This window comes from Caenorhabditis elegans, chromosome III (assembly GCF_000002985.6).
Source record: "Caenorhabditis elegans chromosome III".
NCBI classification, from domain to species: domain Eukaryota; kingdom Metazoa; phylum Nematoda; class Chromadorea; order Rhabditida; family Rhabditidae; genus Caenorhabditis; species Caenorhabditis elegans.
Window position 1 is genome coordinate 13,641,790 of NC_003281.10, and position 15,674 is coordinate 13,657,463.

Genomic DNA, 15,674 nt, shown 5'->3' on the forward strand with positions numbered 1-15,674 from the left:
TAATTAAATAGAATCATTCATTTAAAAAGTACAGCAAATTAGTCCACCAAATCCTGGCAACCGGCATTTTGACGGTCTTCCGTCGTCATTTGGGACCATCTTTCAGGTGTGTAGGCGCAGATGGTGAGCGCGTGAGTTTCGTCCATGATTGGAGCAAGAGCAGCTTGGACCAATCTGTAAAATTGGAATAAGTTTATATTTACATTACTTTAGTGCAATCGTTGGGAAAACCAGCTCAGCTTGACTGTGACTTCCTTTAAATTCTTCCGTTTAAATTAATTTCCACGTACGTGGATCCACCCTAAGCTTTCAGCATTTTCAGGCTTACCGGTGAGATTGCAGCGTACACTTGCCCTCAAACGCCTCAGAGACGATGAGAAGCCGAAATTTGTATCCATCGCAGCCTCCGCTCTCGTCGACGACTTTCTGGAAGAAATTTTCGGTTTTTTTAATGAACAACATCAATAAAACTCACCAAAATCTGCGGCTTGATGGCTTCTGTGAGTAGCGCATTGACTCTTTCCACTGGTGATGCCATCTGTCGATTAAAATTTAATTTAGGAACTGAAAATTGAGCAGAAACGAAAATTGGAGAAAACCACACAAAAACCAGATTTTGAAAAAAAAAGTATAAAAATATTTTTTTATTGATTATTCATATATTTCGCATGTTTTTAGTGTATTTCTATAAAGAAAAATAAAGGAATAACTAGTAAAATCAACAGAACAACAAGTAGGTGGGGGAAAATATATGCTTTTGGGACTTTTTGGGGTTTAACAACAAACAAACTTTTTATGTGAAAGGATTCTGAGGTAATTTGTGATCATTAGACATTCAGAAGGGGTTGAAGAAATGGTTATACCAGCGGAACTTGACGGAAAGTGACGAGGGGACAAATTAGGGGATAGGCTCCTATGATTGCAGGATTTCGTGTCATTCGCGGATCGAAATTCAGGGAAAAATCGAAAAAAAGTTTATTGGAAAAGCTTCTCCTGGCGTCTCTTGGTCTCCTCTTCTTCTTGCTTCTTGCGAGCCTCGATCTCAGCGGCATCTGTGGTACGGGGCTTCAGGTTGAGACGTGGACGTTCTGCTGGCGGAGCTGATGGATCTGAAGTTTCCTCGGCTTTGTGTTGTTCTTCGCTCTCGCGACGTTGTCGGTATCCACCGCGATGTCCTCCGCCGCCAAATCCGCCACGACGCTCTCCTTCGTTGAAGCGGCCACCTTCACCGCCACGCCGGAAGCCTCCTGCTCCACGACCACGTCCTCCGCGATCTCCGAAGTTTCCTCCGCGTCCTGAGCAAAATTATTGTTAAAATGAGCGGAGAAAAATAAAATAATAACTGAAATACCTCCACGACCACCTCCGCGGTCACTGCGATCGCGCTGTTGGGCACGATTAACCTTGAGTACGCGATTTCCGAAATCGGCTCCATTAAGGCCACTGATAGCAGTATTCATCTGTTGTTCATTCTCAAAAGTGACATATGCGAATCCCTTGAAACTTCCAGAATCTCTGTCGTGCACAAGATGAATATCGAACTTTTTGAGCTGAAAAAACATTTATTAGAAATTTCCTGCTTTTCCGCAGTACCTCTTCATCTGTGAACTTGCAGTGCTTTAATATAGTTTCGATGTCAGTGGCGATGGAGTCATAGGGGAGCCCACCGATGAATGCCTGTAAAATTCGATATATTTAAAATGCCATTGCTTTGAAGTACCCACTAACCTTAAAAATCTCATCGGCCATTGCTTGAAAAGCTTCCCCAAGTGAGACGTCTTCTGAAATTCATTTAAGTCTTTAAAAACGCACACACGAAAGCTCGAAAATACATATTTGCAAATCAAATTATTTATTTAATTTTTTTCCAACTCTCAGTCCGCAATCTCGCGTGGCATTCGGTGTATTGGCACAGTGCCAGAGAGACGCAGTGCGGCAGAGATGCGTAGCCGCCCCGTTAACATGGCAAGGGGCTCTACGCAGCGCGTAGAGACGCAGACATGTAACGCTTGGCAAGATGCCAAACAAATCGATACGCCCTTTTCAACAGCCGTTAGAGGAGAATGGGCGGCAGTTTGAACGATTTTTATCTCATTTTCAGTGGAATAACTCATAATAATTATTTTAGAGTCAAATTCGTATCGATTGAAGCTTCAAAAATCGAGAAAGCCGACTATATGAAGTCCAAAAGATGATTGTAAGTGTTCACCGTTCAAAATTTTAACTATACATCAAAATTAAAATTCCAGTGCATCGAATGTGGCGGTACCGCGTTCAACAACACGGAACTATGTGAAAACTGCATGGATGTTAACCGTTCTGGCACGATGTCGTTGGATATGGCCCGTCAGGTAGGAAATTTTCGATTTTCCACTATTTTTTTTTCTAAAATCAGAAAATTTGCAGTGTGACATGTCGTCCAGCTGTGGATCGTGCCAAAGAATGATAACTGCAGATTCGAGGCAGTGCACAACTTGTCGGAAGTGAGATTTTGAATTTTCAATTGTTTTTCACCGGATTAAAATACATTTTTTTTGCTTTCCAGAAGCTACCATCTCTCCTGCGACTCTTCCGACGTCTCAAGCCTGAACAATTTCGTCTGCATATCCTGTCGTCGGCGAAGCCAAATGCTGCCGGACGACGTGATGCTTTCAGCCTCCGCACGCCCTTCTCGCGGACAAGACGCACCTCTTTCTCCATTCAGCGACCCCTCAGTTCCCCAGATTTCACTACAAATGCAACCGGCACCTCTGCCGTCCAGTTATCCTAGAAGTCAGGATTTCAACGGGGATGTGTACACCCAAATAGCCGCCATGCAGCAACAACGTCAGCAGCAGCAGCAAAATCAAGTTCAGCAGATGTTGGCCACACAGGCACAGCTTATGGATGAAATTAGCGATGGTGGTGGTACGAATGACAGCGATCGGAATAGTAGTCCATTTTATCAAGAGGCTTCCGACTACGATGAGGATTTCGTGCCTGCTAGGTATGCCGTAGATTAAAATTCCGTGAAATACGAAAATTCGTTTGAAAATCGAATTAAAGCCTTAAAGGAACACCGTAATACCTTGAAGGAAAGGATGCCCCACTAAAAGGGGAGCAGAACGAAAAGGGGAGCTGGCACTGTGCCAAACGCACAAAACGCCTTTTTCTCATTCAACGCACGTTGATTTTTGAAATTTTCTTATAGAAGATACGCTTAACAACACACGTAACATCGGAGCATCGTTGTATCGTTTCCTTCGAGAAAAATAGCGTTTGGCACAGTGCCAGATCCCCTTTTCGTTGCTCTCCTTTTCATATCTCTCCTTTTCGTTTTGCTCCCCTTTTCGTGGGGCCTCCTCAAGGGAAGCACACTTTTACTTGGGTCTCGCCACGACGAGAAATATATTACTGTAAATTTCAAATTTTCGCTGGTGTTCTTTGTTTTTTGGGTCACAAATATAGTTTTCTGGTAGTTTGGCACAAATAATTTTTTAAAAAGTAGTTTTTAACCTAGTAAATTAGAAAAATTCTGAACTTCAGAAAAATTTATCGATACATACCGTATTTCTCTTATTAGTATGACCTCCGTATCAGACTTGCACTCCCTATTAGTGTTGCACTTCATACCCCCTCTGAAAATTAGTATTGCACTCCCCAATAGTCTTGCATATACTTTTGTCCTGCAAATTGGCCTCACTAATTTTAAGATTTCAACTATATTTTATGTTTATTTTGCAATAATTTTTGACAAAGTTCTATGAAATTGGAATTATTGAACCTTTTTTATTGCAATTACAATCAAATTTTCTAAATTTCCAAATAAAATTGGAATTCTTTCATGTAAAAACTAGAAAGTCCCAACTCAGAAAAATGTTCTGAAAATTAGTATGGCACTTCCTAATAGTATTGCAAGCGGGGAGACCTTCGAAAAATATTGCAGCCATATTAATAGAAGAAATAAGGTATTTATAAAAACACTTTTGTTAAATTAAACTTTTGGAAAATTAATATTTTCCAGCACTCGCGGACGTGGACGTGGTGGAGGCGCCAAGAAAAAACCAGGCCGCGGAGGATCCACTGGTACTCGTCGACAAACGAATCCCGGCCCGTCGGGCTTCTTTTCCGCCACACAGCTTCAGGCGATGAGTGGTGATTTCTCCCACCTTCACCAACCGCAACAAACATCATCGACACGTGGAAAGAGGGGAAAACGAGGAAACGGCACGTCGGTGCCACGTCAGCCTGGCAAGGGACCGGGTCGTGGACGTGGCCGTGGGCGCGGTAGTGCAGCCGCCATTGCTCAGCTCGCCCAGCTTCAACAGGTGCAATACGGTGCTCAGGGAGCCCCAATGTTCAATGGTGCCCCACAGCTTCACCCAACCCAACCCACTGTTGCTCCTACTCTTCCACCCAGTGTTACCTATCAAAATGTTGCTCCAACTGCTCCTCCTGCTCCTCCTGCCCTTCAGACCCCTCTTCCCGATCCGCTGCCCTCAATTGTTCCGAGTTTCCAGCAGGCCCCACAGGCGGTCGCAATTCGAGAAGTCGACGAGCTGATGCTCGAGGATGAAAGCTCACGGCAGTCTGGCGGCTCAAGATCTGATGAGCCAGAGTATATTCGTACGGCTATTGTTTGCAGAGTCAATGACGAGTTTTTGCAAAAGGTAAGATTGAAATATGAGTGTCATAAAGGAAATTTAGCTGGAAAAACTATAAAAATTATTTTTTGTGATGAATATTGAGAATATAATTTTAATATCTTTGAAAATTTGAAATTTAGATTATTTTTTTTGAAAGAAGGTTTTGTCGGAAAGTTTTCCAAAAATTGACTGCTAAGCTCAAAAAATCAACGAATTCCCGGTTTTTCAGGCTTGTATGTGCTTAGTATGCGGATCGATTGGAAAAGGGCCCGAAGGATCGATGGTGGCATGCTCAAATTGTGCACAGACGTATCACACGTATTGTGTAACCCTACATGATAAGGTAGGCAGGCGGAATCCCAATTTCTAGACGGAAAATAGAGTTTTCACTTAAAAAAAACTTTTTTCAGTTTCGAGGCATTCTCAAATCTGATTTTTTTTTCTATAAATTTGATTTAATTTCTTTTTCGAAATCCCGGATTAAAAAATTTAGAGTAAACATTTTTTTTCAAAGTGTCTGTCATAGTGTCAATAGTTCACTAGTAAAATCTTTTTTTTCATAGTATCTGATATTATGCAACCAATTTGATGCAAAAAAAAAACAATTTTCTGAAACTATGGAAAAAAATCGTAAAAGTCTAATTTTCAAGCCAATTTTGTAAAATTCAAATTTGATCGATTTTCCAACTGACAAGATACATTCAGAGTAAGAAATTTATGAAAAGCAGGAATAAATATTAAAATAACCAAAATGTTGAGGTGTTTTAAATCTAGTCGCTAATTTCTCAATTTGTGCAGCTCAACTCAGCAGTAGTCGGACGTGGTTGGCGATGCCTTGACTGTACAGTTTGCGAGGGATGTGGAACCGGAGGCGACGAGGCGAATCTGCTACTCTGTGATGAGTGTGATGTCTCGTATCACATTTACTGCATGAAACCCCTACTAGACAAGATTCCCCAAGGACCGTGGAGGTGTCAGTGGTGTTCAAGATGCCGGAGATGCAATCATAAAGCAGCGTCTGGCAATGATTTAACGTCGCAAGGACTGTGTTTCCCGTGTGCTTCACTCCGCAAATGCCCGAGATGTGAACGGAATTATCAATTAAACGAGAAGCTGATTCGGTGTAGCCAGTGCAGCAAGTTCGTGATTTTTTCATGAAAATCCAGAAAAACAGATTTTTATCTCAGTTTTGAACGAAAATTTGAAGTTTGAAGTCAAATACATCAAAATTGTCCGAAATTGTCGAATAATTGTCTAAAAAAGGAATTTTTATTCAGTTGCTAATTTTAAAAATTTTATTTTTGAAAATCTCGAACGAATTAAATTTTTTTATGAATTTCTGTGAATTTTTGTGAAAAATTTAGATTTTTCTTAATAAAAAACAATGAAATATTTTTTTAAAAAACCAAACAAAAATTGTAATTATTCTTAAACATTTTCAGATGGCAACATGGTGCCTGTGAAGGTCTCTACACAGACGAACAGCTCGAGCAAGCAGCAATCGATCGTATGAGATGCTCGGCGTGCCGTCCGAAAAGAGTTCAACCGAGTGGATTCTCTGACGTAGATACTGTATGGTGCGACTACGTGGCACTTGATAAAGATGCTCATGAGATTTTGAAGTCGAAATACACACCGTCCGCTTTGAAGAATCATATGATGGAATCTGTTGGTTATCGAGAATCATTCGATCATTGTGAGTAGGAATAATTGGTGGAAATTCCGCTGACATTTGTCTGAAAATCGGCTGGAAGACGATTCGAAATTTTGTTTGAAATCAGCTTATTTTGTCCAAATTTGTGGATTAAATTTGACAGAAATGTGATGAAAAATTTTGAAACTGGTGAAAAACTGCCCCAATTTGTCTGAAATTGGCGATTCCATGACTCTAAAATCTGAAAATTGGCTGAAAAAGTCAAATTTAGAAAATTTATGAATAATTCAGAAACTTTAAAATCCTGCTGAAAATTCTGTAATTTAAAGTAATTTTTGTAGAATTACTGCGAATCCCGGGAAAAATTATTTTGCTTGCTAAAACCTTTAGCTAAATTTAGCCAGAAACTGCTGAAAATAACGAAAAAGTTACATTAGACAATTCATGGTTATTTGATGAAAATACCCGAATAATTCTGAAATCGCTGACAAATGGTTTTTTTTGCAGATGACGATGACTACAATCCATTGGAGGATTCGTCAGATCAAGTGACGCCACTTCCTATCCCTGGTCAGCGTGGACGAGGACGTGGAAATCCGAGCGGGCGACGTGGCATGAATCGCATTGGAATCGGCGGTTTCTACGCAAAACTTCCTCGTCATCGAATCCAGGCGCTCACTGAGGAGGCAGCGGCCGCCGCGGCGTCAAGTGAAGACTCAAAACAAGCGAAAAGACCGAGAAAGTCGCGAAGATCTCAGTTGGAGGATGCTTACCCACCGCAGATTCAAGAAGCGTTCTTTGGGATTAAGGCAGTGGAGGGAAAAGTTCTTGTGGACACACCAGTCGATGAGCCATTCCTTGCAGAATTCAATGGATGGTACAAAAGGACGCGATCGACGAAGGCTTTCGAGCTGTGTATGACGGCTTCTGAAATGCTCCGAACTGATATTGATGAGAACGAGTTTTTGGATTGTGTCGGACTGCCAAATATGGAAACTGACGCGCTTGATGACTTTGATTTCAATTTGCTCGAAGATTTTGATGTTGATGAGGAGAATGATGAGCTCGAGAATAGTCTACTCGGAGCTCCCGGGAACACTGAAATGAAGGAGGATGCGGCCGAAGGAATCGAGGGATCTTATGGACCAACTTGTGAGTTTTCAACAGAAATCGGAAAAAAAATAAGAGGAAGTTTATGGAATTTTACACGAACATTGTCTCATTAATAAGACAATTTTAACTATCCCCCATAGAGAACAAGTTGAAATTTAGACGACGTTTGAGCCAAAAATGCCGATTTTTCAGATTTTGGACCTGAAAATTTACGAGTTTCATGATTTTGCAAGTTTCTTTGGAAAAATTTGTATATTTAGAAAATCAGAATCTTTAAAAATAGTGCGGTTTCCAATACAAAATTTGATTTTGTAAGATTTTCAGCGTTCAATCTTGACCAAAGACCATCAACGTCATCTGCCGGAGGATCCTTGGGATCACAAGACCCCTTCCATCCAGGAATGAACCCCGCAAACTTTGCCCAACACGCTCCAGGAGTTCGTAACGCAATCGCGAGAAGCGGAAGCCAAACCGACAATTCCGAACGCTATCAATTTTCGGCTCGCTGGGAAGAGGACGAGCCAAACGGGCTTCAGGCGACGACGGCGGCAGTGCTCTATTCGAACGAGAAGCACGGATACCTACGACAACAGTTTCCGAATTGGGTGGATCGTGTCAAGCAGATTCAGAAGCTTTGGAGGACATTGAATCACGAAGTTCGCCTGGACTATGTGAATCGTGCTCGCGATAATCGTACCAGAAGCGGAAACCGCCCACGTCCTCGAAGAACCAATGTGCAGAGTACCGACAGTCCCCCACCGCCACAGATGGGTTTCAAGGTGCCGGCGAATCCTTCCTCGAACATGATGGGATCTTCGGAGCAGTCTATGCAGCCGAAGCAGGTGTTCATCACGCATCACCTTCCGATGGATGTCTATCAAGTGTATCAGGACTTGAAGCGAGTGAAATTCGATCGAGAACGACTTAATGGGTCGTTGGAAGAGCAACTGAACAAGGCTCGCAAACAGAAGAAGAATCTTGCGGCGAAGAAGCGGCAAATGGTCAAAACTCAGACCGCCGCGCCAGATTACGATGGAAGGAATATTGATTTGAACGAAAGTGATCAGCAGACGCTGGCGACGCTAACCGAGCAGATTAAGGTCACTCAGGCCGAGATTGAGTTGCATCGGCGGGACTTGAAGAAGCATGAGAGCAATTTGTCGGATTTTGTAATGAAGCACGGGATTCTGCGCAATGAACACGAGGTCAAGCGAGAGGATGTACAACTTTCGGCCATTCGAGATCAACAATATGCGGCTCACGCGGACGAGATGCTCGCTCAACAAGCACAGAATCAGGGGCTTGGACAGGTACATCCGCCGGTTTTGGTAGCTCCACAGGCTGCGATTTCGTTGCCGATGCTCAATCAACAACAGCAACACCATCAGAGGATGATGCAGATGCAAATGCGCGGCGGTCCGCCTGGACAATTTATGATGAGAGCTCAACCACCACAGCAGCCCCAGATAAACATGCACAATCACGAAATTGCAAAGAGGATGTTGGTAAGGAATTTTAGCTTAAAATTGATATTTTTATCTCACAAAATGATAATTTTTTTTTTCGATAAAATTCAGTCTAAAAATCGAACAATTCGCCATTTTCAGTTTAAACTTTTGAAAACAGTTGACATATTTTTTCATAAATTAAAATGTTCTTGGGTACTTGTGTATTATACCCCCGCCATTTTAAAAATTAATTGAATTTCCATTCATTTAACTATTTGAATTAAACGTGATAAACATTTTTCTCGTTAGGCATAGGAATGGTGTTTTGTAAGCCTGAAAATACAAAAACAGTCCACACGTTTTTTAAGTTAAAAAATTAAATTTCAAAATGGCGGGGGTATAATACACAAGTACCTGTTCTTGTTTGTGTAAACATTTTCGACATTTTAAAAGTAAAAAAAGGTTTCCTTCATTGAAATTTTTTCCGGTATTTTCCTAGTTTAGAAAAGCAAAAAATTCTGAAAAAAAAGCAAAAATAATTTCAGTTTTTTCCTTGAATGTGATTTATTACCTCATAAGTACGAATTTTCACCAGAAATTTTGAGAATTTAGCATTAAAAATTTAAAACTTCAAATATGAATTTTCCCGTTCCAAACTACAAATCCAAAGGATTTTCAGATGCAACAGTTCCGTAACGCTCATCCGGTGATGGGTGGTATTCGACACGACGAGATCACGGATCCAATCATGCGAGATGTCTACGATTGTCTCGAGGCGATCGTCTTTGACGTGCACACTGTCGCTGAGCGTGAAGCAATGCAAGCAGCCGGACAACAACCACCACCGCCGCACATTATGCAAAGAATGATGCAGCAGCATCCGGGTGGTCCAGGGGGTCCTCGTCTCATAATGCCTGGCCAATTCCCTCAGCTTCAAGGTCGGCGCATTCCTCAGCAACCTCCGCCAGTGCAGCTTCCACAGGTCGACGTCGATCCGCCGAAGACAGCAGCGAAGCGCAAGAAGGGTGGCGGAAATCCGAAGAAAAACGCGTCTTCCTACCCGGCAGCAGGCGAATACGACGCATGGATCGAGCAGATGCGCATGCGATTCCGGTTGTGCCCGGATATCCCGAAGAAGCAGAAAGAGCCGCGACTGAATCGGCCCGGGTGTGAATTTGTGTCCCATGGGCTCACTGATATGGCGGTTAGGGCCACCAAGAAAAGAACACCGTTGGTTGGCGAGTTTGGAGCAATGAGGGTCAAGCGAGGCACCAGGCTCTTTGGAAATGAGGAGAGAGGAGAAAAGTCGATTATGTTCCAGGACCTGAATCTCTACCAAGTGGAGCCTCAAATCCGGCTTTTTGCTCTCTACAACAACCCCCTTCCAACTATGGAGGACGATGTGTTCCGTGATGAGGAGGATCAGATAATCGATAAGCCTACCTCAGCTCTGCAGAAGCTTCTTAACAAGAAGCGCGGAGCTTCAGGAGCGATGGACCACATCAGAAGTCGAGCCAGGTACATGGAGGAGACGAACATCCCACCAGCACCCGAGCGCGGTATGTTCTATGAGAACGTCGAGGCCGAGGAAGAGGTGACCGTCGAGCTCGTCTTCAACACGTGCGACATCACCGAGGAGAGCTCAGTGGATGAGAAGAAGGATGTGTGCGGACGGCTGCATGAGCAAATTCGCGATTTGCTGGCAATCAAAGATGAGGTCGCCTGGAGTATGGAGGATACGCCGCCAGAGAGTCCGGTGAGCCGGAGTCCGGAGCCTGAAGCTACTGTTGGAGCGGTTCAACAGACGAGCTCAACGTCTAGAGCTCCATCGGAAGCTACTGAGAGGGAAATCAAGCGGGAAGTCGAAGAAGAAGCAGCTCCTGTAGCTCCAGAAATCAAGCGGGAAATCGTTGAACCTTCGCAGAGCCAGAATTCCAGCCAGTGCAAAAACTGTCAGAAGGCCCTAGAATCCCATAGCTCTACCTCCATTGTTACTGTGAAAGCCGAGAAGCTGAACCTTGCCCCTACAGGATCAGTTGTTACTACAAGAGCAGCACCAGTGCCTCCAGGAGTACCAGGAGCTCCAGGAGCTCCAATAGCCCCATCAGAAGAGAAAACCAAGGAAGAACTTGCAAGTTTCTGCTCGAAAAAGTGCTACTACGAGCTCGCCTCGGCCACACGAGCCCCGCTCACCGAGGAGGAAGTCGCGGCCGCCGAGCAGCACGTCAGCGAGGAGGTCTACAACAAACTGAAGCAAGTGCTCACGGAGAATATTGTGAAGGCGGTGAGCCAGGGGAAAAAGCCGGACCCGCAACTCACATCGCCTCGCGACACGAGATGTATGATGGACGAAGGGCGTAGAGAAAACGTGACAATTGTCCCAGTCGCGTCGCTGATCGGAGCTGTGGAGGCACCGAAAGAGGCGCCCTCACAGAGAGCGGCCGAAGCGGCCGAGGATTGGAAGGCCTATACGAAGAGTATTTGGGATTCGTTTGTGAATATTCAGCAGCAACATGCGGTAGGTTTATTGAGATTTCAAATAAAAATGTGAAAAAATAATTTTAAAAAAATATTCGAGAAAAAAAGTGACAAATCGCATCCGAAAATAATTTTATCAGAAGTTAGAGTGGGATTATTTGAAAAATCGAAATTTTTCTAGAAAAATGATAAAAATTGATCTGAAAGTGTTTCACAAAAATTGATCTGAAAGTGTTTATTATCAGATTATAAAATGACATGTACAGAAACCCAAAATAAGCTCCGCCCTGAATGATTAAGGGCGGGGCCTATTTTGGGGTACTGTAAATGACACTTTTTATAATCTGATAATATAAATATGAATTTTCGAGTGAAGCTGTTTGAGATTTGGAAAATTTCAGATTTCTATCGTAAAAATTGAGAAATCAGCTCTGAAATGGGCCGGAGCCTGATAAATGTTTGGAATTTTTTCAGAAATTATCAAAACACCCACTTTTTAAGAAAAAAAATTGATGGAGAGTTTTCGATTGAAAATTTCAAAAATTTTCAGGCTTTCATAATAAAAAAAAGGTGTTTAAAAGTACTGTGTCAGTTGTTGAAATTTTTTGAAAAATGCTAATATTTAAAATTGCAAAATTTATAGAAAGGTGTGATACACTAATATCCACTAATTTTTCATAATTTTTAGAATAAAATTTCACTTAAAAAAACCGTCCAATTTTCAGCATCACATCCTATCGCCAAAAATCGGAGTCCCTCATCCACCGTATCATCTGGACAAGCGTATCTGCGTGTTTTGTGGTGGAATTGGAGACGGTGAAACGACGAGATGCGGCCGGCTGATCTCACTAACCGAATTCTATTGGGTTCACGTGAACTGTGCTCTCTGGAGTGCTGAAGTGTTCGAGAATCAGACCGGCGGCCTGACGAACGTTGATCGAGCCGTGCTCCGTGCCGCTCAAACAGCCTGTGATCATTGTAAACGGCCGGGAGCAAGTGTCAAATGTCATAAAATGAACTGTGGCGTCAATTATCATGTGCTCTGTGCGATGCAAAACAATGGATTCTTTATTAAGGACAGGGTAAGGGAATTTTATGGAAAAGAAAAACGAAAAATGCTTCAAAAATTGAATTAAATGCTTATTTTTTCTGAAAAGGGACCCCTATTGCATGAATTTTTCCCCAAACCAAGAAATCCAAAATATTTTCAAAACTTCCAGACATTCATCTGCAAGCAGCACGAAAAAGTATCGAACCAGGCGATCGTCGGCCGCTTAGACGCTCTCCGCCGAATCTACGTGAAGCGCGACGAGAACACAATGCTCACTCGGCTCTTTGAGCTCACTGATGGTCCGACGCTCTGCATGCGACTCGGCGCTTTCACCTTCTACAAGATCGGCTCGATCACACCGAAACAGCTGAAGCGGTTCCATACCAAGGACTACATCTTCCCGAATAACTACCGTATCACTCGACTCTTCTGGTCACCAAAAAGCCATCGAGAACGAATGATGTTCGAGTGCATCATTGAAGATCGTAATAATCAACCGATATTTGTCGTGAAGAGTTTGGAAGATCCGACGATCTGCTACAAGGCGGTTTCAGCGTCAAAGGCGTGGCAACCAATCTACGAGAAGGTCCACCAGCTCCGCGAGCAACAACAGGGAGATTCTCTGAAATTCTTTGGCTCCCAAATCTGTGGAGAAACGCTATTCGGGCTCAACGAGAACGCTATCACCAAGATCACAGAGTCTCTGCCAGGCTTCGACACGATCTTCACCTATCAACACCGTCATCAGAACAGCCCGGTTCTTGAACTTCCGCTAGCCGAAAATTTAATGGGATGTGCTCGCGCGGAGCCCAGAAACCGAACCATCGGACAACACTTCCGAACGAAGCCGCAACCAATGGGAGGCACCCATCATCATATTGGCTCTGCATCGGGTCTCAGCTCCCAGGCGACGATAATTGCCTCGTCCTCCTCCTCTGCAAATGAGAGCTTACAGTCCAGACAAGCGGCAACTTCCGTCACCTCGGCGAACTCTGGCCGAACTCGCGGGGTTCGATCCTACTATACCGAGGAAGCGGCAGCGAGAGCCCGCGCCTTCGGGATCCCTCCGGAAATGGCCTCATTGTCACTTCGGATGGAGACGACGCAGAACGCGCAAACAGCCTTCTCAGCTTATCAGAAAATGCGTAGAGAGTGGAAGGATCGAGTTTACCTGGCGAGATCCCGCATCGCTGGACTTGGATTATATGCGAAGGTTGATATCTCGATGGGCGATTTTATTATCGAGTACAAGGTAATTTACCTGCTTTTTGGCAAAAAGAAATTGAAAAATACCTTTTGTTTTAAAAAAATCAAAAAACAATATTTTTTTTGTTTTTCGATTAAAAATTGATTTTTCGAAAAAAAGAAATCTAAAAAATAATGTTTTTTTTTAATTTTCTGAAAACAATTTCAGTTTCTCGATTTTCCGGGAAAAAACAATGAAAAAAAACTCGAAAATCGAAAAAAAAAATCCTCAAATTATCGGGTTTTTTTGTTGTTTTTTACGATATAAAAAAACAGTTTTAAATAAATCTTCACTATTTTTCTTCTTTGCAGAAGAACATTACATGTTTTTCTATTATCAAAATAAACAGAATGTGATACATTTTTGAAAGAGTTTGTCAATTTTCTAAACAGATTTTTTTCCAATCTTTGATTTTCCGGAACATCAAAAAATTGAAAAATTTAGGTTTTAAATTTTGTTTTCGACGATACCCTTGCTTCTGATCATTCATAAAAAACTGATTTTCAGGGTGAAATAATTCGATCGGAAGTGTGCGAAGTTCGAGAAATTCGCTACGTCGCTCAAAATCGTGGTGTCTACATGTTCCGAATCGACGAGGAATGGGTGATCGACGCGACGATGGCAGGTGGACCGGCGAGATATATCAACCATTCGTGTGATCCGAACTGCTCGACGCAGATTCTGGATGCAGGCTCTGGAGCTCGCGAGAAGAAGATTATTATCACTGCGAATCGGCCGATAAGTGCCAACGAAGAGGTGTGTAGAAGGAAATAAAGTAGAAAATGGAGATTTTAAAATTAATAGCACAAAAAAATTCCGATGTTCATCAAGTTTTTGCAGCTTACCTACGATTATCAATTCGAGTTGGAAGGCACCACAGACAAAATTCCGTGTCTTTGCGGAGCACCGAACTGTGTAAAATGGATGAACTAAATTAGTGTTTGTTTTTGTTGTAACTTTGTAATTTTCCATCTTCCTATCCCCGAAATTTCCTTCAATTCCGCTGGCCGGATCATTAGATTTCTAATTTCTTTTTTTTTCTAACGTTTTTTTTTCTCATTTTTCTCAACAATTGCACCTCATTGAAAATATTTATACACACTGACTATTAAATTTTGGTCTCATTTTTATTAGCAATCTTCATGTATTATGATGTATCCCTCTTTACTCACTCAAAAGTAGCTTAATTATATTGTCCCATCTTGTTCTTGTTTGTATAAATTGCCCATTTTCAATCTAATTTTTCGGAGTGCGGTAAATTCAACTTAAAAGCATGCAGTTTTAATTTGCACATCAACACACGGAACAATTCACGTAGGAACCTAGTAATCATATTTAATCCTTACTACAAAAACCTTGAAAAATAAAAATTGGGAAACGTTTGAATTTACAGTTTTGCCACCGATACCTAACGAGACCCATCTTTTGGTGGCGGGGATCGCGCTTGTACTTTGAATTCATGAATTAATTCATCAAGCACAATTTAATAAAATCAACTGTTGAGTAACAAGATCTTTGAACGTTTAAACCAGGGGTGCGCGGCATTCGAACTTTCGGCAATTTCGCCCAACTGCAAAAATTGCCGATTGCCGGAAATTTCCAAAACCGGCAATTGCCGAAATTTCCGATTGCCGCGCACCCCTGGTTTAAACCACATTTTCTCCAACAGAGTAATACATAATTTGCAAAACATTTATGCAGCATTAATATCCTTTTAAAATTATATACTTTCTCAGAATTCTTTCTGGAAGTAGGTCTGTTTTTATATGAAAAACTTAAACAACAATCTTCAGGAAGATCTGAACATGGTCTTCACTGATTGCCTATCGTCTTTCTTGTCTATATAAGCCCGACAGAATTTCAAAGTTTTTGGAGAACGGTAACTATCGGACTTGCCGAAAGCTGAAAATGTCGGCAACCGAGTTGCCGCTCCCTTTTCTCCCAATTCCACTCACAACGTATCCTCTTCGCCTTCATCGTTCTTCCAATCTTTTATTCGAGATTCCCGCTTATTGCGGCCAACCATTAACAGAGACTGTCTTACAGAGAAATAATATAT

General features: G+C 42.3%; 3 protein-coding genes across 3 annotated transcripts; 1 reads left to right on the forward strand and 2 right to left on the reverse strand.

The window, feature by feature from the left end:
- Positions 1–5: 5 nt before the first annotated feature.
- Positions 6–538, reverse strand: T12D8.10 (BolA family protein; the record flags this gene model as incomplete). The annotated part of the gene is made up of 3 exons (NM_001027586.6): positions 6–174; positions 329–426; positions 476–538. 3 exons carry the CDS (start codon positions 536–538, stop codon positions 39–41), a joined length of 297 nt encoding a protein of 98 aa, NP_001022757.1. The 3' UTR covers positions 6–38.
- A 92-nt stretch (positions 539–630) lies between these two features.
- Positions 631–1,781, reverse strand: drr-2 (RRM domain-containing protein). Its single transcript, NM_067417.4, has 4 exons — positions 1,729–1,781; positions 1,594–1,677; positions 1,352–1,550; positions 631–1,295 (listed from the first exon to the last, which is right to left on the reverse strand). Exons 1-4 carry the CDS (start codon positions 1,747–1,749, stop codon positions 976–978), a joined length of 624 nt encoding a protein of 207 aa, NP_499818.1. The 5' UTR covers positions 1,750–1,781; the 3' UTR covers positions 631–975.
- A 345-nt stretch (positions 1,782–2,126) lies between these two features.
- On the forward strand, positions 2,127–14,848 carry set-16 (PHD-type domain-containing protein). The gene is made up of 15 exons (NM_067418.7): positions 2,127–2,197; positions 2,250–2,351; positions 2,407–2,483; positions 2,546–2,986; positions 4,004–4,649; positions 4,855–4,968; positions 5,424–5,764; positions 6,068–6,321; positions 6,787–7,431; positions 7,717–8,897; positions 9,520–11,358; positions 12,044–12,400; positions 12,539–13,621; positions 14,123–14,371; positions 14,456–14,848. The coding sequence occupies exons 1-15, from the start codon at positions 2,192–2,194 to the stop codon at positions 14,546–14,548; spliced, it is 7,428 nt and encodes a 2,475-aa protein (NP_499819.3). The 5' UTR covers positions 2,127–2,191; the 3' UTR covers positions 14,549–14,848.
- The last annotated feature ends 826 nt before the right edge of the window (positions 14,849–15,674 follow it).